At 40.5% G+C, this 27147-nt stretch overlaps 1 protein-coding gene and 1 long non-coding RNA gene across 6 annotated transcripts in view; one reads left to right on the forward strand and one right to left on the reverse strand.

The window, feature by feature from the left end:
* Positions 1-27147, forward strand: part of birc6 (baculoviral IAP repeat containing 6) — a 188121-nt gene that overhangs the window by 93432 nt on the left and 67542 nt on the right. For all 5 annotated transcript variants that reach the window (XM_057848347.1, XM_057848350.1, XM_057848349.1 and 2 more), the window contains exons 60-64: positions 940-1139; positions 4575-4908; positions 5002-5219; positions 7764-7928; positions 11188-11359. In XM_057848347.1, the coding sequence (XP_057704330.1) occupies positions 940-1139; positions 4575-4908; positions 5002-5219; positions 7764-7928; positions 11188-11359 (1089 nt within the window). The remainder of the gene's footprint in view (positions 1-939; positions 1140-4574; positions 4909-5001; positions 5220-7763; positions 7929-11187; positions 11360-27147) is intronic.
* On the reverse strand, positions 18840-26133 carry LOC130923000 (uncharacterized). Its single transcript, XR_009064642.1, has 2 exons — positions 24422-26133; positions 18840-21846 (listed from the first exon to the last, which is right to left on the reverse strand). It is a non-coding gene; the product is annotated as an uncharacterized LOC130923000 (long non-coding RNA).

The raw sequence follows: 27147 nt of genomic DNA on the forward strand, positions 1-27147 counted from the left end.
AGCACAAGACTGATTTTGTCATGACCTTACCATTTATTTAGCAATTGGGGAAAATACTGAGATAAAAAGAATATCCTTTATAAATATTGGAGTGGAGAGATTGAAATTATGACATTTTGCGGCTCTGTTCGTAGCATTTTCCACGTTCTGAATAATTCCCCCTCAATGGGCTGAATTCCTAAATCAAATGAAACCATGACCCTGCCGATGTCATCTTCCTGTTGGGGACGCTAGAGCGCTATTGTGGCAGGTGGGGCTAAAGAGCAGATTAAAAGACTAATTTTCTTGTCATCTGCGCTTTGCCAAATTGTTGTATGTAGTCGAATTGTCTCAAAATATGATTCTAAATGTCTCAAAATATGATTCTAATTCACATAATAATGCTATTAATACCTTATTAATACTTAGAGATATTAAAATCTACGCTTTCGAGTCATTTTGAGGGCAGCGCTCTATGTCAAATACTTTTTTTATGGTGCTTTAAACACGCCGTGTGATTGAACGGGCCGCCATGATCATAGAACGGCAAGCTTGAGTCCGATTAGTATAATGGAGTCATGTGATTATTGTTGCAATGTCTCATTGGTGAAACTAGTTGAGCCACTGTATCTGGCAAAAAAAAAAAGTCAAATCGAATGCATAAAGAGGAAAGATGTAACGACTAGTGTAGCCCAAAGGAGCGGAGTAGGAATAGCATTTCTTCTTCACAAATCTACTCAAGTAAAAGTAAAAAGTAAGCTTTGGTAAAACCACTCTTAATTAAAAGTTTTCTCAAAAAGTGACTCAAGTGATGAAGTGAAAAGTAAATTCATAAATCCATTTTTTTGCAAAGCAGTTGTACAGCACAAGATAAGGTTGAAAAAAAAATTGCATTTAATAATTTTGTTTTACATACTGTTCTTGACTTTTGTTCCCTTTCCTTTGTTTTGCCTCCGTTAGTGGATCACCCCGATATGATGAACAGCTGCTCCGAAGATGAACCCATGACACCCGGCGATGAATGTCTTGACGCCACAACTGATGAGTCCTTACTGGAAACGCACCCCATTCAGTCACCTTTGCAGGTCTTTGCTGGAATGGGAGGCCTGGCGCTCATTGCCGAGAGGCTACCTATGCTCTATCCAGATGTCATTCAACAGGTGAGTTGTTTAATTTAAAAAAAAAACAAACAAAAAAAAAAAAAAGAAAGAAAGATAAAAGAAAAGGCAAAATCTGACTGAGATTTAAAACCCTTAAAACAGTGTATATTAGTAGAAGAAAAACATTCCAGATGCATTACGTAATTACATATTTATTAATATTTTCAATTAAATGGCAACCTATTTCAAACTACCAAGGGTCAACAAAACACTTTAAATGTCTTTTTTTCCCCTTTTGAAGGGTGCAAGTGATAAATATAAAAAACAACAATAGGAAAAAGCCTGCTTGGTGACATGACAAGAGGGCATACACACTACACAGTAGGGGTGTAACGGTACACAAAAATCTCGGTTCAGTACGTACCTCGGTTTTGAGGTTACGATTCGGTTTATTTTGGGTACAGTAAGAAAAGAAAATGCGAAATATAAATGTGCTAGTTGTTTATTACACACCTTTGTGCTTTCAACAATAGGAACATTAGCCTATACAAAGCTAGAATTCTGCTCAAAAAGTAGCGCATTTTACAAATGAAATTCCTCAATGAATCTTTTTTTTCCCCTTATGAACGGTTTCCAAAAGCTTTATTGGTGGATTTTCTCAAGTTAAAGCGGCACACAGAAATTTTAATTGTGTAACCAGGATCTGTGTATTATTCTTATTATTTAATTACAGGTGTTTTAGCTCATTTCAATTTATTTAAATGGGCTATTATTTATTTTATTATGTGTTTATATTTTACAAATGTGATGTAGTATTCATTTATATTGTATATTTTATGTTGTATAACTTTAGTTCCTATGTGAATATTACTACTATTCTCAACAGACTCGGGACTACATATAATGAAATACTATCAAATTTACAGTAGTTTAAAAGACTTTCGCGGGTAGCTACGAGGCAAGCAAAAGCTGAGCTGTGGTCGCGTGGCGGCAGTGCGGGGGGAGAAAACTGTCATTGTATGGAGGCTTAATGGCAGCGATATTTACCTCATATGTGCACAGAAAAAATATTTAGTATGATCACCATAATACTGATTTGCAATGAAACTGTATATACATGTCAATTTTTTCCGACTGTTTTATTTTCTTTCGTGTCAGAGCGTGTCGGGTGTTAGTTGGTTTGACAAATTATGTCCATCTGTCCATCATGTGCTACTCAAGCGCCCAAAAACAACGCACGCGGACACGGGAGATGTCGCACTATGTCTACATTTTTCTTAACAGACTAATGAGAGTAGAAAGGCAACTTCGTAAAGAGCAAACAATTATTTCTCATCAGCATTTGACGATCTGAGATGAGGGGACGACAGGGGAGCTGACCGGATTATTTTATTTGTTAATACCAGTGCAAAAATTCAATACGATCATCTTAATACTGATTTGCAATTAAACTGTAAAATATCAAAATGTAGTATTTTTATTTCAGAGCAGTAACATTTGACAACTAGCTATTTACACTTTAGTTTTAACAATAGTGACCAAAAATAATAGTGATGAGCATAAAAACTAAAATACAACAGAGCGAGAGGTAAATATGATGTGTTGGTTGGTCGTTAAACTTTCGATTTATTTTTATTTTCGTGACAGCAAGCATGCCGCGTTGGCTGGTAGCAGCAGCATTGTATATGTGATCAAGATCATGCTAAAGAAAGTCCATGCGCCCCCGACCCCAAACCCCCACTCCCTCCACTAAAGGAAAATGTTTAACCGTGTCCTAAATCGAAATGCAAGCACGAGCCATGACTTTAATCCCATTGAACTAGGACAGACGACGCGAAAGTTCTCCCTCGCTTTTGCAGCAGCGGGAGGGAGACGAGGCTGTTTGTGAAAGCAGAATGATATCGCCTGTCACTCATTTCTGAAACAACGACGAGTGGTCAATGTGTGCAAGAGAGGGAGGGACCAAGCAATGTCACTTCCCGTTCAGTTATACTGCGAAGCGGTCTTTGGTGATTCGTTCGGCAACGTCACTTCCCGTTCACTAACCGAACGATTCATTTGGGCGGGGAGGGATATGAGGGGGGGCGAACGATTCGTTGAACGATTTGTTTGAACAAATCTTTTTACTGAACGAACCGGAATGGATTCGTTTACTCAAGTGAACGACAGATCCCGTCACTAAATTGTAATCGAATCGGTAGGCCCAAAGATTCCCACCTCTCCTAACTATTAACATCTCAAAAAAAAACAATAAAGGCTAAACAGTACAAGAGGGTTCTTGTACTCACCTCTGATTGACAAACACGGGACTTAGCAAAACACGAGGGACTTTTTTCAATTAACACAACTTGAACCTACTGCTGGACAACTGAAAGACGAGGCGCAACTCTTCTCTTCCCCTCTTGCTCCAAAAAATAACTTGCACACAGAAGCGCGAACGCAGGCTCCCTGTCTATCTCATACACACATTTATTTTCCATTCTTCTGAAAAGGAGAAATCTCTCGCTCAGTAACCGGCAGCATCCATCATAACGTGCGTGCGTCTGTGAAAGGTGTCCGGGCAGCAGACGTGTCTTGAATTTTGTTCCGCTACGAGCAACTGTCATAAAGTTATTAGGGAAAAATCATTGTTTTTGAACATTTATGATTTGTAATCGAATCGTCATGTGTCGAATCGCAATGCATCTAATAATCGATATTTTGGGCACGCCCTTATTGTTTAACAGGTGGGACTGGGTATTCGGCTAATTTAGAGAGTTGTGTAGAGACAAAGGCTACTTCTAGAGACAAATTGTTAAGCAACTGAGGTTTAGGAGGGCACATACACATTATTTGTTACCTCTGTGTGGGGCAGGGATGCCCGAGTCCGGTCCTCGAGAGCCCCTATCCGGCCTGTTTTCCTTGTCTGCCTCCTTTAACACACTTGAATGAAATGATCAGCTCATCAGCAAGCTCTGCAGGAGCCTGATAACGATCCTGATTATTTGACTCAGGTGTGTTTGAGGGAGGAGACTGGAAAAAGGAGCTGGATAGGGGCTCTTGAGGACGGGACTTGGGCACCCTTGGCGTCTGGCCTGCAGGCAGTAGGGTGAGGAGAGGGCGTGAATGGAAGATATTGTACTGTGCTGCGGTGTGTTTCCACACTTGGAGGACAGAGGGCGCTGTCACAGTGATTATGGCTGTGGCGCTTTTGGGGCACAGGCTTTACTAACATAATGATGATCATAACCTAATAACCTTGATACGGTAATTCTACCTAAATGATGATGCCAGATCCTAAGAAATTCTTTCGCAGATGAGAACTGCATTAATGAAATACACATGTATCCGTATTCTTGGGTTAATATTTGAAATTTGTTTTATTAGAAAAAAATCAGTTGGCTAAACCGACTTATACTTTTCGTGGCAGTTGTTCCCCTTAACAGTGTAATAGGTTACAGCTCTTAAGAAAAAAAAAAGCCTAAGTAAGGCATTGACTTTGATCCTTGCTCGTAGGTGAGTGCCCCAGTTGTGCCCTCCGCAACACAGGAGAAACCAAAAGACGCTGATCAGTTTGAGTGGGTCACCATTGAGCAGTCGGGAGAGCTGGTGTACGAGGCGCCCGAGTCCATCGCTACCGAGCCGCCGCCCATCAATAAGCAGCAGTCCCAGTCGGCGTCTTCGTCTTCATCCCCTGTGCAAACGTTGTCACCCATCCCTGCACACTCTTTGGCAGCATTTGGCCTGTTTTTACGCCTGCCGGGTTATGCAGAAGTCTTGCTCAAGGAGAGAAAACACGCCCAATGTCTGTTGCGCCTTGTGCTGGGCGTCACTGACGATGGAGAAGGAAGTAAGTTTGAATCATAGTAATAACCCTTACCTTGAATTGCAAACAATAATTCTTGCTAAATATTGAAATGTTATGCTACGCTTTTTCCACTAGGTCATATCCTGCAATCTCCATCAGCAAATGTCTTACCCACGTTGCCGTTTCATGTCCTTCGAGCATTGTTCAGAAGCACTCCTCTTACTACTGACGACGGTCTGCTGCTCCGTCGCATGGCTCTGGAAATCGGTGCCATCCATCTCATCTTGGCCTGCTTATCGGCGCTTAGCCACCATGCCCCCCGAAATCCCAACGCAAACAGCAATGTCTCAGAGGTATGGTTTGTGGAACAAATAACTTATCCGTCAGCCTCGATTGCATAAACCTCTGAAATCCACGGAATGCAGGGGTAGTTAATTAGTGAAATGAGCCCAGTTTAATGGCCTCACGATCAAAACCACTGGCCAAGGTCAATGCGTCAGTGATTGCTGGTTTTCGCGATTATTGGGATCAATTTGCTTGAATAGCATTTCTGTTTAAAGGTCGATTTAATGAAAATTGTCATACCAGAGGTTTCATGCTCGTTCTTTTCTTAGTTTCTTTCTTCGTTGCCTGCATATGTGGGAATTAGATCTGCACACCTTACAGGAAACTTCATTTTTTTCTCTCATCGTAGCCGAGCTAATTCCAGCGCTCTCTTCGCTGGGGCTGAAACGTTCTCTCCGTTTCCTTTTGATATTGGATTTCGTTTTCCCTCAACTCCTCCCGTGACTTTCTCATTCTTGAGTGGTCTTTTTTGCCCCAGTGCTTGGCCGGGTGCTGGGGGTTTGAGAAATACATCGCCTTGTACAATAACGTTAGCTGGGCACTGAGATACTCAATCAATCACCAGCAGTAATCCGGTTGCACATGTTTACGCGGGTGCGAGCGAACAAGTTGTGTTCATGCCCCAGGGAGAGCAACGACCAGCTGCATAGACTGTAAGTTTGTGTGATCGGGATAGTGTAACGTTGTCAAAAGACGGAATTAATGTAAAATACGATTTATTTATTTTTTTAATTCACACATTATTTTTACTGGCCCCAACTGGCCAGTGGTGGGAGCATTCTGGTGGTCCTGACGGTTTTAAAAGTACGTCCAGGCCACCGGACCGTTTATATCGTTATATCGACGCCTGGAATGATTTCGAGACTGTTCAACTGGAGTAGGGGTGTAACAAAATATCGAAATGGTGATATATCGTGATACACTGTATCCCAAAAGGTTATCGATATGCTCCTGCCAAGAATCGAGATATCGTTTTAAAAATATGTCAATATTTAAAAAAAAAAAAAAAAAAGGAACCAACAAGTTGCTACCAAAATCTTCCACCATAATAGTGTCTCAGGTAACTCTAAGGCTGCCATTGACGGTGCTCGACGCCCAATCCATTTAGACTTGGAACGTTCGTTCATTCGAAATAGGGCTGCAACTATCGATTATTTTAAACCAGAGTATTCAGTCATTCTGTCTGATTTTCGGGGAAGTAATTGAAAATCAACAGGTAAATGACCTTAAATGGCCCAAAATGACCTCTTTGCCTGGCATGGCTGCCACTGACGGCCATAGACGTTTAATCCATTTGAAGTGGGAGCGATGGCAGCGAATGAACGAACGTTTATTCGCTGCCACCCTCCCAGTTCAAATGGATTGGACGTCTACAAGTGATAAACTCATTCCAATTCACAGCAGAAGCTTGTTTTTCTGTTTCTTAGTGGTTTGTAGAATATCCTAAAATGATTTCCTGACCAATGTATTGATTAATCGTTGTATCGCCATATTGTCTGATCATCGTTATCATGATCTCTGTATCGCAAATCGTGTCGTGTCGTGAGGTAACAAGAGGTTCCCACTCCTAAACTGGAGCGAATTAAATCAATTTTGTGAAAGAGAACTTCAATTCTCTTTTCAAGATAAAAGGTTTTAAAATGTTCTGAAGGTCTTTTCTATTTTGTAAAATGTTTATATTTTTTTAGTATCTTAAAACTTTAAAACTTAAACTTAAAACTTTTAATTTATAAAGTAATACAAATCTTGACCTGACAACCATCCTTTCACTGCTTTTTACTTAGTTTTTTGCCGCGATCCGTAATGGTATTGATACATCATATACAGGTCAAGGTTTCGCCGAGAAAACAAAACTCGGTGCCATGCCAGACTTATAAAGCACTGGGGGAAACCCTGCAGGTGTAGTGTTAAAGTCGAACTTTGTAGGACTGCAGATTTTCACTGCTGGCCAAAAGTATTAGCACCCCTGCAATTCTGTCAGATTGTGCATAATTTCTCCCAGAAAATGATTGCAATTACAAAACCTTTGGTAGTAATATCTTGATTGATTTTGCTTGCAATGAAAAAACACAAAAGAAAATGGGGAAAAAAAAAAAAAACATCATTATTTTACACAAACTCCAAAAATGGGCTGGACAAAAGTATTGGCACCCTTTAAAAAAATCATGTAATGCTTCTCTAATTTGTGTAATTAACAAGAGTTGCCGAATTGCAGAGGTGCCAATATTTTTGGCCAGCACTGTAGGTAACACTAAATTGAGGTCTTTTATGAAGATCAACAAAGTCTGTGCTTCCTTCATTGAGTTGCTTCACAGCACCTTTAGCTGTCAGCTTGTTCATATTTACTTGTTTGTTAAATGCTGGTTTGTCGTTGTCTTTAGTTTTTTTTCTCAGTAAATGTTAAATCTCTATGAATGTTTGCTATCAGGTCACTATTACTGAAGGGTATACAATGTCTGTCCTATTTTACGATAGGACAAGGACACCTCGCGTTCATGCGACTTATGTACAATATCCACTGATATCTCCTGTTCATGCATTCATTCGTACAGCCACAGATGTCAAATTGTCACGGTGGAGCGACCAGTGAGGAGCAGCAGCTGTACTGGGCCAAAGGAACTGGTTTTGGGACTGGATCCACAGCGTCAGGGTGGGATGTTGAGCAGGCTCTCACAAAGCAACGTCTTGAAGAAGAACATGTTACCTGCCTTCTGCAAGTATGTCAGTGTTGTATTGCCTTAACCTTTTATAGGGCTGGTACCGTTAACTCATTGGTTGTGCACTGAAGCACATTTATACAATCAATCTACACTCTGCTAAATAAACACGACAGGTAGTCCCCAGTTTACGAACAAGTTCCGTTTGTACGTTGGCGATGTAACCCGGATTACCGCATACATTGGAATTAACCCTTTAAATACATCAAAACTCCTTTTAAATAGATTTAAAAAACTATCCAAAAACATGAGGTACAGGGTGACCCAAAAAAAAGTTGACACTCAGTTGACTGCTTGTTTAAAAGCCATTGAAACATATCTAAATAGTTTATCATGCTTAAGTGATTCATTAAGGTCACTCAATGCAGCTGGTAATCTCTCGTCTCTACAATTCCTGTGCTTCTGCTGAATATGAAGAAAACTTTAGCTGTACCTGAATTGCTGCGTGCCGGTCTGACACCTACTGAGATTGCAGCAAATCTGAGAATATCCAGATGTGCAGTCTACAAAGTTAAAAAGAAGCTGAAAGATACTGGAACATTCATTCATTCATTCATTCAGCCTCACGAAAACCTGGGTCTGGAAGTGCCGATCTGTGCGGACCAAAAAGTTGATTGACAAGGTGATATGTGGCCACCCCAGAGTCCAGATCTCAATCCCCTGGTTTATAGCATATGGGCAACTGTGGAGGACAGTGCCTGTAAGAAGCCACAAACTTTTGTGGCAGCCTTGGGGAGGTCCATTGTTAGATCTTGGGAAAAGATGACAGCATCCTACATAAAGAAGACCTGTTAAGCATTCCACAGGCGCCTGGAGGCTGTTGTGACACTTAAGGGAGGACACATTGAAAAATAGAGTGTAATGTACATGTTCTTTACAATAATGTATAATTTGTGATTAAATTCTAATTCTAAGCTGAATAAACATGGCAAGTTGTATTATGGCAGTGTAAACTTTTTTTGGGTTACCCTTTATATGTCATTGTACTGTCCACGCCAAGACATTAACAGGGCACCCGCGGGTTATTAAAAGTATTTAAAAAGCATTGAATTTAGTTTTCCATTATTAAAGGTATTAAAAGTATTAAATTAGCTGTCGTAAGTCTGGAATTTTTTCACCGTGGTTTTAATTTTGAAGAACATCTCAGTGCAACCTAAATTATATCCGTGACGAAGTTTTTATTTTTATTTTTTATTTCAAATCCATAACGAAGATGACGCGTAGAATTTTTACGATGCACTGCACTACAAATCATAATGCACCTCGTGCGTGCGCACTGTTAGCATCATTAGCATCAACATCACAACAGCGGGCAATCGCACAGTACTGTGTGTTAACGTAAGGAACTGCTCAGATGCCTTAGTTGTTATGTTCGACGAAAGCCTCAACAAGACAACCAAGTCCAAACAGTTCTACCAGCATGTGAGGTATTGGATCGGCGGCCAAGTCGCATCCAGATACTTTGGGTCGCAGTTTATGGGTCATGCGAAGGCAGTGGACCTGCTTGACATTTCAAAGTAAGTTGCCAATTTCTCCAATTAAAATGTGTTGGATGCAATAATATATTTATGCACGGTTTGCCTTTCGAATGAATGTGAATTTCGTAGTTTTAACTCAAGAGTTAGCCATGTTCAATGGGGTATTGGCAGGTGCACTAGCCTTAGCATGGATAAGCCGGAGTCGTAGATCCACCATCACCCTCAGATACACAACACGGTTGACACTATTATTGGAACGAGTGCGGGGTAACGTTGATCTGAATAACATGGCATGGTGATAGGCAAATTATAATGTAGGTGTTAGTAAAACACCTCCTGGTATGTTTTAATGTTTTTCTTGATTGAATTAAGAGTATGGATTTTCTCTGATTAAAAGAAATGTCTTCAATAGCTAACAAAGGATTAACATGTGTTTTGTGTACTTCTTATAATGTGATTAGAAAAAAACAATTACCAATGGAAAAGGTCATGTGTAGCTTTTTTATTTTGTGGTAAATAATGGTAAACTACTGCCTTTAGTGGCTGTTTTTTAAACTTTCACTGCCAATTGTAAAATTTCCCCAAGCACTTTACAGTTAAGGTGACCAACTTGACAATCACCAGTTAAGGTGACCAACTTGACAATCACCAACCTACCACCTTGACTAGGTCCTCTTAAAAGGGAAACCTGTTGTGTTGCAAATGTAATTTCTGAAGTTTCTTTACAAAGATTGTGTAAAATCCATTTTATCCTGGGGAAAAAAATCTGAAAGACCTTATATTTAAATGTGTTTTAATTGTATCTTCAGTAAATGTGCATTCTTCTGTCAAACACACTTAGTAATTAAGGTTAAATTTGATGTTCAGTGCTTTATTTTTTTAATATGAATCAATATTATCTAAATAATGGGTACGAGAAAAGTATTAATTTTCAGTTGAAATGACATTAAAAAAGGTCTTAAAAGTCTTGAATTTAGATTTATCAATCCTGGGGGGACCCTGATTAAATAGTTAGGCTAAACAGTTAATAGCTAAATTGTAGCTAGACAGTGAGCTGAGCTCCGAAATGACGATGTCAGATGTTCGTGTGGTTCGCTGACTTTATTCAGCTGCTCATGACATCAACACTTGCAGAATGAAACTAAAATAAAATGAAAATAAGTCTCCAAAAACAGCAATTCAAATTTGCATTTACAAGCAGCTGCTCATACAGCAATAACAAACGATTAGCATGTATCAGTTAGCATCCACACATCATCAAAAACAATCACATCAACTCACCACAAGTATTCGAGCACAATTGAAAATGCACGTTAAAAAGTACAAAAGGGGGTATATATAGCCGTCGCGTCTGGATGCTTCACAAGCAACAAATGTGCGCGCAGTCTGTCACCTGTCAGGGCTGCTCTGTGCCTACGTGTGTGTAGAGAGCGGACTCTTTTGCTCGCCAAAATAAAAGTATGCATCACAAAACATAAGTCAACATTAAAAAAAAAAAAAAAAAAAAAACAAGACAAGACGCAGACGTCATAAAGGTGAAATAGCCTAAGTTGGGGCCGTCGTAATCCGTGGACGACCTGTACTCTACAAATAGCATAAGCTTGTCAGCATGAAACAAGAAGAGCACTTCCTTGCTGGCCTGTATGCCACCTGTAAAGAAAGAACTCAATCAGAATGACATTTACTGTGCTCTGTTGCTTCAGTTCTGTGTTCAGTTACCTCTTTTTACATGATTTTTTTAAAAATACCAAAAATAGTCACTTGCCATTTTTGTTTCCTAGGTCTTGGCAAGCTACATTAACGCAGCAGGATCCAGCACCTTGAACACTTCTGATAGAGCTTCAGCAGAGAGCAGAACCCAGAATAGCTCTGCACTTCCAGTAGTGCTGCAGGAGCTGCTCAGTCAGTCCTGTCTCATCCCTGCTATGTCCTCCTACCTGCGTAACGATTCTGGTAAGCTTCTTCCCCATTTTGGAATTAATTGTCGACAGATATATTGGCCGGCCGTTACGTGGAAGTTTTTTAATATAGGCCATTGGCCCGTATGTTGCCGATAAAATAGGATAATTGTTATGTTCGCTGTTTGGGTGCTGATGAGCTTTGGTTATTGTGCTTTTGCACCACCTAGTGGCCAGTGTTACCAAAGTAAGTAGCAGAGGGGAAAAAAATTGAATGCAATGGTACCCCAACATACGCTCGCTTCGACACATGATCTTTTCGACATCTGACGTAAAATGTGACTCGCCATTTGTTTCTATATCCGACGATATACTCGATATATGGCGGTTTATGACTGCGCTGCGGTGTCTGTTTTCCCGCAAGACGGACGCACGGGAGATTTTCTTGTGAGAGAAATCAACATGGGCTCAAACAAGGTTAGTGCAGTTGGGGAAAAAGTAAAAAGGTGACGCTTATCATTGAAATGAAGATGTAAATGATAGAAAAATATGGGCGTAGTTTGGGTTTCCGTAAACTGGCTCTACAACACTGCAGTGGAATGTCTACGATTTCGACGGTCCTCGTCTGTCCTTCGTTCGCCAGTCTTTATAAGTTAAGGGGACATTTATTATTATGGTAAGATCGCCAAAGAAATTGCCAGCTTCGTCAGGTTTTAAATAATTTATTTCAGAACTTGTGCAACACAACACACCTACTGTCCGCCGCAGTTGACGCTAATAACAACAGAACATTAAAAGATAAAGTAGTCTCTAGTACCGCACATATCTTACCATCACGTCAGCCACACGATGCGTTCAGGTACAGTACGCAAAACATATCCGCCTCATTTGAATCCAATTCGTTAAATTATTACAGGAATTATTATTATTATTATTATTATTATTATTATACTGTATTATTCCGATTTGGATTTATATATTTTTTTTCTAAGTGTAATTGCCATTTGTAATAGTACCAGCACTATTTACAGTGGTTTGAAAAATTATCTGAACCCATTGGAATTTTTCACATTTCTGCATAAAATCACCATCAAATTTGAGCTGATCTTTGTCAAAATCACACAGATGAAAAAACTCTCTTTTAAATAAAATCACCCAAAAATTTATGAGTTTTCATATTTTAATGAGGATAGTATGCAAACAATGACAGAAAGGGGAGAATAAAAAAAAAAATATATATATATATATATATATATATATATATATATAAGTGAACCATCACATTTAATATTTTGTGGCCCCCCTTTGGCAGCAATAGCTTCAACCAGACGCATCACGTAGCTACAGATCAGTCTTGCACATCGATCAGGACTAATCTTGGCCCCTTCTTCTCTACAAAACTGCTGTAGTTCAGTCAGATTCCTGGGATGTCTTGCATGAATCGCTGTCTTTAGATCATGCCACAGCATCTCTATGGGGTTCAAGTCTGGACTTTGACTTGGCCACTCCAGAACATGTATTTTGTTCCTCTGAAACCATTCTGAAGTTGATTTACCTCTGTGTTTAGGATCATTGTCTTGTAGCAGCATCCACCCTCTTTTTAGCTTCAACTGTCTGACAGACAGCCTCAGGTTTTCCTGCAAAACATTCTGATAAACTTTTGAATTAATTCTTCCATTAATGATTGCAAGTTGTCCAGGCCCTGAGGTAGCAAAACAGCCCCAAATCATGATGCCATCCACCATGCTTCACGATGGGGATGAGGTGTTGATGTCGGTGAGCTGTTCTTTTTCCTCTACACATCCCATTGCGCGTTACTCCCAAACAATTCAATTTGATTTCATCAGTCCACTAAATATTTTGCCAAAACCTCTGTGGAGTGTCCAAGTGCCTTTTTGCAAACATTAAACGTGCAACAATGTTTGTTTTTAGACAGTAGTGGGTTCTGCTTGTTCTCCCATGAACACCATTCTTGGCCATAGTTGTACATATAGTTGATGTGTGCACAGATATTGGACTGTGGTAATGATTTCTGTAAGTGTTTAGCAGACACTCTAGGGTTCTTTTATACCTCTGAGTATTCTGCGCTGAACTCTTGGCATTATCTTGGGTGGATGGCCACTCCTTGGGAGAGAAGCAACAGTGCCAAAGTCTCTCCATTTATAGACAACTTCTCTGATTGTCGATTGATGAACATCCAGACTTTTAGAGATGGTTTTGTGTCCTTTCCCAGCATTATACAAATGAACAATCCTTGATCGCAGGTCTTCAGACAGCTCTTTTGACCAAGCCATGATGCACAGACAATGCTTCTCATCAAGACAATTCTTACCAGGTGTGTATTTTATGGTGGGCAGGACAGATCAAAACCACTCATCAGTGATTGAGCACACACCTGACTTCAATTGTTTGGTAAAAAAAAAAAAAAATGGTTTCAATGGCTCTTTAAGTCTCCTTAGGCTGAGGGTTCACTTATTGTTTGCATGCTATCCTCATTAAAATATGAAAAACTATAAATGTTTGAGTGGTTTTAGTTAAAGCGGATGCTGTTTTTTTTTTTTTTTCATCTGTGTGATCTTGACAAAGATGAGATCACATTTGATTGTGATTTTATGCAGAAATGTGAGAAATTCCAAAGGGTTCAGATACTTTTTTTATACCACTGTATTAAAGATTTAGTGTAGGTTTTCGGGCTGTGGGACGAATTAATAGAATTACGGTATAATGTATTCTTATGGGAAAATCCTGCTCGACATACGGCCATTTCGACTTACAAACAAGGTCCTGGAACGAATTAACTTCATATGTAGTGATACCACTTTATATAAATATATGTAGTGAGTGTTTCAATTGCCTTTCATAAACAATGTGCCTTGAATTTTTAAATTTTTCTAAAACTCTGTTTTGCCATGGTCGAACTCCAGTTTGAGCATCTTGATTTACTGTGTAGTGTAGAAATGCTTGGTTGCTGCACTTCATTTCCAGGGCTGTTTTTTTTTTACACTACATGTACGAGGGGTGTAACGGTCCACAAAAATCTTGGTTCGGTACGTACCTCGGTTTTGAGGTCACGGTTCGGTTCATTTTCGGTACATAAGAAAACAAAATGCAAAATTTAAATGTGCTAGTTGTTTATTACATACTTTTGTGCTTTCAACAATAGGAACATTAGCCTATACAAAGCTAGAATTCTCCTCAAAAAGTAGCGGGTATTTAAAGATAATAATCCAACAGCAATTTGCCTTTCAGACCCCGCGTATTGGTGAGCTTTGTTTCTGAAAGAAAGAAGAAAAAAGAAGTCCTGCGCTAAAGAGAAAAGTAACCCCATTGACAAAGATTTTAACATGTATTTTACAAATGAAATGCGTCAATGAATCTTTTTTTTTTTTCTTATGAACGGTTTTCAAAAGCTTTATTGGTGGATTTTCTCAAAGCGCCACACAGAAATTAATAAATTTAATTGTGTAAGCAGGATCTTTATTATTTAATTACAGGTGTTTTAGCTCATTTCAATTTATTTTATTTACATGGGCTATTATTAGGGCCCGAGCACTAACCTTGTGAAGGCCCTATTGTTTTGCAAAGGATTATTTATTTATTTATTTTCAGGGCAAATGAAAACGGCCAATTTGGAGGCCTGAACATGCACGAAAACGCACCAAAATTTGCACATACATGCAACTTTGCGTAAATTTTGATAATCTACGAAAAAAATTAACAAAATGACTCAGTGGCGCCCCACTCAACGTAGAGCAATGAAATTTGGAGAGTAGATACATTGTGCAAAACTGCTCCAAAAAGTCTTTTGCACCCATATTCCAAACCCAACAGGAAGTCGGAACTTTTGGATCAAACGTGAAATTTTATAGATTTACATTTGAGACCTTGTCGCCGAGGGAAATAGTTGGATTGTCTTCAAAATTGGTCAGACTATTCATGAGACACATGAGATCTTAAGTTTCCAAAATGGTGAGTTTTCATTCAAGGGTCTGACCTGGGCGTGGTCCCAAAGTCAGCCATTTTGGGGCAAAACACCGAATTCAGAAAATGATTAAAAACTCCGTGATACAACGTTCAATCTTTGTCATTTCTAGCGTGTATATGAGATATCCCAGCCTGAACACGACTGCATTGAAATATTACCCATTAGGCCTGGCGCCCCCTAGTTCTTTACGAGACAGGCTCCTCCTGCAAGAGAAAAAAATCTATTGACCTCAAACCTGTTTCAGGGGAGCCTCAAGACATGTGTTCAGGTGCCTGATGAAAAATATTGAGGTTTCGTTGCAGCGGAGAGGTCCAAACCGGAAGTGAAATTGACCGTCAACAATTTGTCTTGCCAAAAACTTTGAACAGTCATAACTCGGCAGATATACAACATATCTATGGCAAACTTCCTGTGTTTGTTGAGAGGCATACCCTGAAGGTTCTTGTAGGGGTCATTTGCATCAACTCTACAGTGCCAACTAGTGGCGACAGAAAGAGGTTTTAAAAAAGGCTTCTCCTGTTGGGTTTTTTCAACGTAGAGCAATGAAATTTGGGGAGTAGATACCTTATACCTAACTGCTCCAAAAAGCCTCTTGCATACATATTCCAAATCCAACAGGAAATCGGGTATTTTGGATCGAATGTGAAATTTTTATCGGTTCACCTTAGGAGTTTACATTTGGAGGCTTGAACATGCACGAAAACTCACCAAAATTTGCACATACATGCGGCTTTGCGTAACGTTCGATAATCTTGCAACGTTACGAAAAAATGTAACAAAATGGCTCAGTGTCGCCCCCTTGAATTTTTCAAAAAGGCCTCTCCATTTAGGTTTTTTTCAACGTAGAGGGATGAAATTCGGAGAGTCGATACCTTGTACAAAACTGCTCCAAAAAGTGTCTTGCACGCACATTCCAAATCCTACAGGAAATCGGGCATTTGGGATTGAATGTGAAATTTTTATCGATTTACAGCGTGCACATTTGAGACCTTGGCTCCTCGGGAATTAGTTTGATCATCCTCAAAATGGGCGAGACTGTTCATGAGGCATATGAAATCTTAAGTTGTCAAAATAATGTGTTTTCATTCACGGGCCTGACCTGGGCGGGGTGCCAAAGTCGGCCATTTTTTCGGCAAATGACTGATAACTCCCTCATACAATGTTCAATCTATTTTAAATCTGGCATGTGTGTGAGGTATCCCAGCCTGAGCAGGACTGGATTGAAAATTTACCAATTGTGCCTGGCGCCTCCTAGTGGGAACAGGAAATGCCCTTTTTTACGGGACACACTCCTCCTCTAAAGGGAAAAAATCAATCTACTTCAAACCTGCATAAGGGGAGCCTTAAGACATGTGTTCAGATGCCTGATGAAAATTATTGAGGTTTGGTTGAAGCAGAAGGGTCCAGCAGGAAAGTGATAATGACTGTCACCATTCTGTCTCTCCACACGTTTTGAACAGTCATAACTTGGCAGATATACATGATATCTGCTCCAAACTTCCCATGCTTGGTGAGAGTCTTACCCTGAAGGGTCCAGTAGTGGTCATTTGCATCGACTGTGCCAACTAGTGGCAGCAGAATTTGTGGCCATTGCATGCTCGAAAACTCAAAACAATTTCTCATCCCAAAAAAAGAAGTGAGTTTAAAGCATGCTAGGTTCTCATTAGATGATTAGAGTGGGGCTGTCTGCCACCACCCCGACCTGCGTGACGGCCGAGTTGCGCCAAAGTGCGATGGCCCGTTCAGTCCTGCTTGCAGGCCTAGTTTATTTTTATTATGTGTTTATATTTTACAAATGTGATGTAGTATTCATTTATATATTATATTTTATGTTGTATAACTTTAGTTCCTATGTGAATATTAGTTCCTACTTGTTTTGTTGTGGTCGGAGGGTTTTGTATTGAACACGGGGCCGTGTTGGTTATTATTATAGCAGAGAAGACAACAGTAAATCAAAGAAGACAAGTCAACTGGCCCAGATCTACCACTCAAGAGATCTGATGGACTCAAAAGTGAGTTACGATTGCATATTAGTTTGAAAATCGACCGGATCCACCGTGTTTTTACACTAGTGACTTCCGGTCTGCTTGATGCTAGCTAGTAGTATGTATTGATGCAGGAGGGCCGCGTCTCGCGTCAAATGATAAACTCTGCTGTTATTTTCTTGTGCGTCGCGTTGAGCCGCTTCTGACACGCGGCCACACTGCGACTGGTGTGCATTGGCTGATTGACTTTAACGCCCGCGTGTCACTGTGCTCGCGGCGGCCACGTTGTCGCGCCGTTGACGTTTCTTATACTGTCCTACCGTGTTGGTCCTCATTATAGTAGAGAAGATGGAGTAAATATAATCTACACAAAGAAACTGTAACCCGATCGACTCACAGCCTCGAAAAGTAAGGGTTACATTACGTTAGAAACTCGTTCTGTACGCCTTCGTTCCGAACCGAGGACCCCGAACCGAAACGGTTCAATACAAATACATGTACCGTTACACCCTTAACATGTACACATAGTGTATTGATCAGGTTAACTACTTCTTGAGCAAGTGATAAATGGAATGTATAGCCTCTTCCAACATATTGCCGCTTCATTTGAAGCGTGGCCTAAATAATGACTAATTTGTTTAAATGGGAAATGCCACTGCATACACCAAATTAACATCTTGATGCGTTCAAATAAAAAGCTAGTGGATCTCTGGCCAAAGTCTGTACAAGGGCCAGTTGCCTCCAAGCTCTGGTCCTTCAATAAATGTCAGTGAGAGCTGGCTGTAATGAAAAAGTGAGGCACCCCCCATCCTCCTCTGATGTCCAAAGAGCTGTTAGTCTGAAATAAATGGTAGTGCTGCTCTACAGTATTTATCGCTCAGACACAGAGGGAGATATAATGTAATTGAAGGACTTTTATTCCTGTCGACTTAGTCTATTGGTGTTCGTACTAGACATCTACAGTGCCCTCCATAATTATTGGCACCCCTGGTTAAGATATGTTTTTTAGCTTCTAATATTTTTTTAATTCAAATAATATGGGACCTTAATGGAAAAAAAGTGAAAAATCCAACCTTCAATACAAGTGCATTTATTCAGTGGGGGAAAAATCCCACATAAAGAAATAATTACACGGTCCCAGGCTTCAACTGGGACCGTGTAATTATTTCGGTCAGATGAGACCAAGATTGAGCTTTTTGGCAACAAACACTCTAAGTGGGTCTGGCGTGCCACGAAAGATGCTGTTTTGAAACAATTCTGATACTGCTTATGATCAATCACAGTATCAATGCAAATGAATAGTAGCGAGGTTTATACTCAATCACCAGGCTACAATGGGTTAACTGGTCTGTTATATCCACTCAGACAAGTATTCTTTGAGTAGACACTGCTTATAATCAAATACAGTATCACAATGGGTAGTAGACACTGCTTATAATCAATTACAGTATCACAATTGTTAAGCCTATCACAGTTAATAATCAATTACTGTAATAATATGGCCTATATAGGATCGTGGAGAATCGGCAACTTACATGGACAACAAACAATAACACTTCACTGCGTTAAACAAGCGGCACATTTTATTTAACCCACAGTATAAAGTGTACAAGCAAGCAAGCAACAAATGTATTTCAGCTCATAGATTACATGCAATAACATAAATCTCATTACCGTGTGCTGGAAGGACGGAGAGCCGGGCGTCCTCAGTAATAGTGAGCGAAGAAATACCAAGGCTGGGCGACCGCGCGTAATCCCACAGCGGACTCTAATTGTACTTGTCGCCATCGCTTCTTTATAGCAAGTACCGCGCCTCGTAACTTCCCCTCCCGTTCGAGTTTCACACGGCTTCTGAGAATGTTTGGATCTCCCTTAGACGTTTCGCACGGCCTACGGCCTTCGAGAATCCTTACTCCCTTTCAGGCTGTACCTTGCAGCTTGATAAGGTTGAATAACACATTCCCTTCACACGGTTTGACGAGAAAACATGTTATGTTCACTATTTTGCGGAGTCAGCTTGATAGGTTGAATAACACATTCCCTTCACACGGTTTGACGAGAAAACATGTTATGTTCACTATTTTGCGGAGTCAGCTTGATAGGTTGAAAGCAACACATTCCAATATTCCCCTTCATTCCACTCCTGGTGCTTTCAACCACATCAAGCCGAGTCCTGATTAATTAATTAGGCCTTGTGCAAACTTAACACATTCCGATTTATGTTACCTTGCAGCTTGATGTTAGTTGATGAGGTTAAAAACAACATTACATTCCACTCCTGGTGTTTTAAACCAAATCAACTCTAATTTATTAATAAATTAGCATAAACAAATGAATGATGGTCGGTTACACCGCGGCTATAAGCATATTTACACGGTCAGGGTGTCGCTCTATACGGCGATAAAAGAATCCACCCCTCATATCTTGGTAGTCCAGGATATGCCCCCCTTCTTCAGTAGTTATAGTTACTACGCATGCATCTACCCCGTCTAAGTCTATTGTTTCTACCAGTACCCTCATAATTCTAACTGATGAAATATTTTCCGGGCAACCTGGTCCTCTAGACGTTTGACATAGCAACAAATTCCAATATTACATAGCGTAGTTAAAGCAATAGCGATTAAGACTAAAATCATTGGTGGAAGCAGCGTTACTCTAGCAGTTTGTGATAATCCTGTAAATATGTCCCACCAATGATGAGCAGATTGTTGCTGAATAATTTTAGCAGCATGCAAAATTTCTCCTTTAGCCATTAATGTTGATACCATCAGCTGGGAAACATTGGACGCATGTGTTAATCAATTTCTTTATCTCAGTGGATTGTTCCAATGCGCATTTGAAACGCTCCAAAGAGATTTGCCATGGTGTATGTAACACTTCCCATTACACAGCCGTAAACCGGCTAGCAACTGTGTAATTTGTCAACCAATACGTCCCGTTTCCCCACTGAAAGAAACGAACATTACATAGGCATCCTACAAATGGAACCGTTGGCAACATGGAGTGATTTTGGGCAGTGGCCACACAAAGGGTATGTGGTCCCACCTGCCACAAAATGTCCCTACTCGGTTCCCTTGACCAATCGCATAAGGCGAAGTCTACTTTTGTTAAGCAAGGATTAACAAATTCGTGATGCAATTTACAAGCTAGTCCTTTATCTGTGTTCTCGCAAAGATCGGTATTAAAGGTTTGGTTCGTTCCCGAATTAAACCATTCACCTTCTATATGCAAAAACCAATAGCCTAGTTCAGTTATTACGGGTAATACCTGGAATTTACATACGGTAACGTTTGAGGTTACTGTGTATTGTGTCCAATATCCCCTACATTCGGTCGTATTACAAATCGTATATTCCGAATGTAACTGTAACCATAACTCAGAGGATATATTCCAAACACTTCGCCACTCCCGGTAATTCCCTGTAGTCATCATTCGTACAAAACGCTCTTTTTGCGCCTGTGCATGTAAGTGTTGTATACTACATATGATCCAGTTTAGCTGTTTAGTTACGTTGGTTAACACTTCACTAGTGGCGTTCCACATGTTTAATTCCCTTTTAAATACATTTCTTTTTGTCCCACGATTGAATAAGGAAGCCACATTCCTACTTTTAGTAAGGCATCATGAGTTCCCTGTCTGGTCCCAGCTAATTTATATCGCGTTACTTCATTATCCACGGTATTAGATATCCCCAATAACGTTCCCGTTCCCCCTAACAATGTGTCATACCATTCTCTCTTCCTCCGAGCACACGATGGAAAAACAGGGAATACAACTTTCCAGTGCATTTTCGTAGTTATCACTGATTGTGTCAAAGGTGTACATGTATCAATTATAGGTGTTAATACTTCTTGTGTTGCATCCCACATCCCTTTATCCCATGACAATTGTGCTAAGAATAAACACGCCGCTTCATGAGGCGCGATAGATGTGGGCATCCAAAGCCCTACGGTCTTGTGCGCAATGTCACTTCCGGTGTTAGACAACATAGTTCTGGTGACTTCTCCATCAATCGTGTTAGAGATGCTTAACACTGTTCCGGTTCCACCCAGAAGGGTGTCGTACCCTGCACGCTGTTTCCGTGCGGCACATGTGGGGAAAGGGGGAAACAAGACGATCCAGTGAATCTCCGTGTGCGTTTTCTTCAATCTGGGGACAAAGGGGGCAAACAAGGGGGCAAAGGGACCAGAAGGGGGATCCAAAGGAACAGGAGCAATTCATCCGATCCCTCGAACTTCCGTGCTGTTCGAGATCCATAGGTCAGACGTGACCTCGGTCATCCACTCAGTGCCATTGCGTGAGTGACACGTTTTGTTGTCGAGATGCCACAGACCGACCGACAGGTGTTTCAGACGTGACCGTGATGAGGCATCCTGCAGCCACCATGGGAGCCCTGCGAACCCTTCCTGTATTGTTGACTCCTGGGGTGCAGGGGGGGGGGGGTCCAGAGGAGCAGGGACGACCTTCCTTGGACACCGGACTCCCCGAGCGTCCTCCACCATGCAGAGCCGTAGCGATCTCCCAGTAGATGTCCCAATAAACCGCCTCCACATCACATTATCAATTGTCAGGCTGGAAGAAGCAGAAGAGATTTCAAACGCTTCGGACCAGACACATTTTTGTATCAATTTTTCCCGTCAGATTTCACAATAAACGGTTCTGAAGTCAAATTGTATATTACAACCCCCAATTCGCCTTGATAATCAGCATCAATAACCCCCAGCAAGTATAGTTACCCCTTTAAGTGACAATCCAGATCTAGGTAAACCCGGAGTAGCTCGAACAGGTAACTCGGCGGTTTCTGCAATCTTATAAGTTGTCCTGTATGTCTTCCACTCACATTCCCTGGCTAAATGTACCCTTTGATGGCACAAAAAGCACCTTCTTTCTAACATCGCAAAGTCAAAATCGTTATAATTATTTCCACTTGGCGAAGCGCCAATATTCACTTCTCTCTTCAGATTGTTCAATTCCGTCTTTTGTAATTTCCTGTAATTACATACATTATAAATTTTGCCATGGTCACTCATTACAAAATTGGCCACTATTCCACGTGACGACAAAATCTAGAATTGTCTATTAGCCACTGACATCACAGCCGAACAAAGACAGCCAAATTCCATCAGCATGCGATCCAAAAGCCGTAAGCCTAGACAATATTTCGTATCTTCAAAATTCCTTAAGAAAAAATTTCAAATTCAAATTATCAATAAAGCAACTCATGACAGTCAAATTCAAGTTGTCAATAAAGCAACTCATGACAGTGTTCAAGTTACCAATAAAGCAACTCATGACAGTAAGTGTACATTATTAACCCTTAAGTTGCCAATACCACACCTCAACTGTTACAGCCGCATCAAGGTGAATAATCACTTTATCACTGTTCCCATTAACATAATTTGTCAACACTATCAATAATCCTTGTTGTTTTGAACTTCTGGGCGGGAACTGGAATACCGTCATCTGTTGATCAGGCAGATGCTGGCATGCAGCTGTCCCCACCCTCAGTCATATTCGATTAATCAGTTAATCAAATGTCTAAACACAGTTTAATCCATGAGCTTGTTGATAATTAAATTAATTACCCTTAACATTCTATAAGTTTCAATGGAGCTCAACAATCTATTCTCATCTCTAATGAAATTCCATTTCAAAATCATTTTTGTTTTACCTGTTTTCCCAATTTGTTTCTCAATTTTATCCTAAATAATATAAGGAAAAGGCTGGAATATTCCCAGCTGCAATTACAACCTCCCCTTATAATCAATTTGGGCAAAAACCCAGCGAATGCCGTCGAGGACCCCATGTTGCAAATAGGGGCCACCGAAGGGCCGCACTCCTCATGTTGAAAAACGTTCCCTTCTTCCCATTTTGCGCAGTAAACGGTCAGCTATTCACACACGATCCCACGCAAAAAATCATAATCAGTCACGCGACAATAACTACAATTATACACACACAATAAACGTTCAACTATCACACATGAGCCTCGCAAAAAAAGAATCATGACGCGACGCAGCCTCACGTTCAGTCACACAATAACAACCATCCCCAATGGCTTATCATACAGGACAGCACAATTTCAAATACAAATCAGAATTACCGTACATTCTACCAGTGGCTCACACCAGACCAAACATAAAAAACATACAATTTGAGGTCAATGACGAACTAACTGTCAACACAGATCCACAGAAATTCCTATTTATCTGACGTCATGTGTAGTACAATCCCCTAACGAATCCACGTATCGGGACGATCATCGCATCCGCGCAAACACGACGCAATTCCATTCCACAGTTCTTTTTCCCAACGAGGAGTAACGATCTTTCCATGCTTCTGCACAAATCCACATCATTTTTCGTACACCCCCTAAAGGCGCTCTTTTTCGGACCACAACCTGAGTCAGTAAATCTTTGACTGACGTCGGGCTGGCCCCTGTTGTCATGTTAACCCACGGACCAGGGCGTCCCCCATTCCGCGTTAACAATTTCCCAATTTCTCTATACTCATGACTGTCCCACCCCGGCACTCCCGAGACGCAGTCAGCAGAATTCCCAATTTCTCTATACTCATGACTGTCCCACCCCGGCATCCCCGAGACGCAGTCAGCAAAACCCCCTTCGGGTTCATCCAAAGTTTTACTTTTACTCAAACAACAAGCCATGTCCAAGTCGCAGTTCTCCGTAAATCCTGTCCACCGTGACGCCAAAATTGTTTTGAAACAATTCTGATACTGCTTATGATCAATCACAGTATCAATGCAAATGAATAGTAGCGAGGTTTATACTCAATCACCAGGCTACAATGGGTTAACTGGTCTGTTATATCCACTCAGACAAGTATTCTTTGAGTAGACACTGCTTATAATCAAATACAGTATCACAATGGGTAGTAGACACTGCTTATAATCAATTACAGTATCACAATTGTTAAGCCTATCACAGTTAATAATCAATTACTGTAATAATATGGCCTATATAGGATCGTGGAGAATCGGCAACTTACATGGACAACAAACAATAACACTTCACTGCGTTAAACAAGCGGCACATTTTATTTAACCCACAGTATAAAGTGTACAAGCAAGCAAGCAACAAATGTATTTCAGCTCATAGATTACATGCAATAACATAAATCTCATTACCGTGTGCTGGAAGGACGGAGAGCCGGGCGTCCTCAGTAATAGTGAGCGAAGAAATACCAAGGCTGGGCGACCGCGCGTAATCCCACAGCGGACTCTAATTGTACTTGTCGCCATCGCTTCTTTATAGCAAGTACCGCGCCTCGTAACTTCCCCTCCCGTTCGAGTTTCACACGGCTTCTGAGAATGTTTGGATCTCCCTTAGACGTTTCGCACGGCCTACGGCCTTCGAGAATCCTTACTCCCTTTCAGGCTGTACCTTGCAGCTTGATAAGGTTGAATAACACATTCCCTTCACACGGTTTGACGAGAAAACATGTTATGTTCACTATTTTGCGGAGTCAGCTTGATAGGTTGAATAACACATTCCCTTCACACGGTTTGACGAGAAAACATGTTATGTTCACTATTTTGCGGAGTCAGCTTGATAGGTTGAAAGCAACACATTCCAATATTCCCCTTCAGATGCGCATGCTGAAAAGCACCTCATACCCATTGTGAAGAATGGGGGTGGGTCAGTGATGCTGTGTGGCTGTTTTGCTTCCAAAGGCCCTGGGAACCTTGTTAGGGTGCATGGCATCATGAATGCTTTGAAATACCAGGACATTTCAATCAAAATCTGTTGCCCTCTGCCCAAAAGCTGAAGATGGGTCGTCACTGGGTCTTTCAGCAAGACAATGGCCCTAATCTACACAGAAATGGTTCACCAGACACAAAATCAACCTTGTGAAACATTATAGGAGAAAATTAGGTGCTGTTTTGATGGCAAAAGGGGGTTGTACAAAGTACTAACACCAGGGGTGCTAATAATTGTGACACACATTATTTGATGTCAAATAATTATTTCTTTATGTGGGATTTTTTCCCCACTGAATAAATGCACTTGTATTGAAGGTTGGATTTTTCTTTTTTTTCCATGAAGTTCCCATATTATTTGAATATAAAAATTATTAGAAGCTAAAAAACACATCTTAACCAGGGGTGCCAATAATTATGGAGGGCACTGTAACTACAGTTGTACCTTGGTAAGTATGCATACAAAGAGGTCACAGTCAGTGTTTTAAATCCATTGTTAATTGCAACGTTGGAACCGAAATTATGCTGTCAGTATTTTGTCAGTCCAAACTTTTCAAAACGAGGCCTATAAAAAAAACTTGATTTACATGAGAAAGTGTGTATAGATTCTTTCAGACCTAAGCCGAACTCCTTTTAAATCTTGGGACTTAAACAGGTAAGCCTTATGTCTAAGCCTGAACGATATATCGTTTAAACCAGGGGTCGCGTTAACCGAATATTTTCCGTCGTTGACCGATTTTTTAAAACGGTGACGGAAAAAACTGAAGTCCATCTGTCATTTTGACAGGTTGCAATTCACACCCCAGACCACAGGGTGGCGAGTGAGCATATTAATTAGCTATTGTCTCTCTTGATGCATGACGTCGTTGGCCTTACTCTGAAAAATGTCAAGGCAGCTGAGTGTCCGAAGTTTCTTCAAAAAGCCCCAAAACGACGATGGTGTTGATAAAAGAGGTGAAAAAAGAGGGACTGCACAAGTCCATGCGCACCAGGAGGAAAGTGTGAGACTACGTTCAGGCCACAGCAGGTGAACTGTTAATTTCATTGTTCCATATGTAACCTCATCTGCTTGATGTGTGATGATGGCACGGTTTGGATTCTCTGTTAAGCTTGTTCGGACAGTATATTAATTTAAAATGAATGAAAACTAAATACTATTGAATATGTTGAAGCGGTATGCAATGTTAAGAGTCTTGTTAGCTCGAATTGCTGTGTCCAGCCGCTGTAGCTCTCCTGCTCTCTGTGAACTCTCTATTCAAGGCGGAACGCGCGCGGCTCTTAAGTGTCTCTGTCACGTGACTGTGTCGTAGCCGGTAATGCGCTCGGCCAAATGGACACACAAGTACGGAAGGTGAATTATGCCAAACAAAGGGTCACCACAATGTCATTATCATCATTTTAAAAATTTAAGTGACGGGTAAAAATAGATTATGACCGGATTTTTATGACCCTGTCAGTCAAAATGACAGACAACGAAAAAGTCTAGCGCAACCTCTGGTTTAAACATCGGGATCGCGATCCCCCCCCAATCCTTAAACCTTTGATCTGCTTCATTCGCTCGCACAGCCTCTCTCACCCCCTTTCCCAGCTCACAGTCACTGCGGCACTTGCTTATGAAAGTTAATGATGGCTTTGATCTGGTTAAAGAAGCCGGGCAGCAATCTGTCAATCATCGTTTAACTTGTTAAACAGTTTCTGCAAAGAAGCACGGGCTGGAATGAATGTGTGTGTGTCTGTGGGGGGAGAATGTGGAGACATTCGAGACATATAAAATAAATGCCAGAAGTGATTATGAGGAGTTTGTAATTTCTACATGTCACTCCAAGAGTCCCAGCCATGTTAGGTAAACAGAAGCATTTAATAAAGCCAAGCATTTTCTACTACAGTACCTTATTCTTGTTTAAAAATGATTCAGTGGGACAGTTATGTTTAAAACTGATCGTAATTATTACATTTGAAGTGCTTAAAAAGCATTTATCAAAAAAAAAAAAAAAAAAATATATATATATATATATATATATATACAAAGTATATATAATATATATATTTTTTTAATCATACTTTGGGGTAAAAAAGTGAGAAAAAACTTATTTATTATATGTATCTGTTTCCAGTGCTAGATCTGAATAAATACATTGAGCACACACACACAC

Source organism: Corythoichthys intestinalis, chromosome 10 (genome assembly GCF_030265065.1).
Source record: "Corythoichthys intestinalis isolate RoL2023-P3 chromosome 10, ASM3026506v1, whole genome shotgun sequence".
NCBI lineage: Eukaryota > Metazoa > Chordata > Actinopteri > Syngnathiformes > Syngnathidae > Corythoichthys > Corythoichthys intestinalis.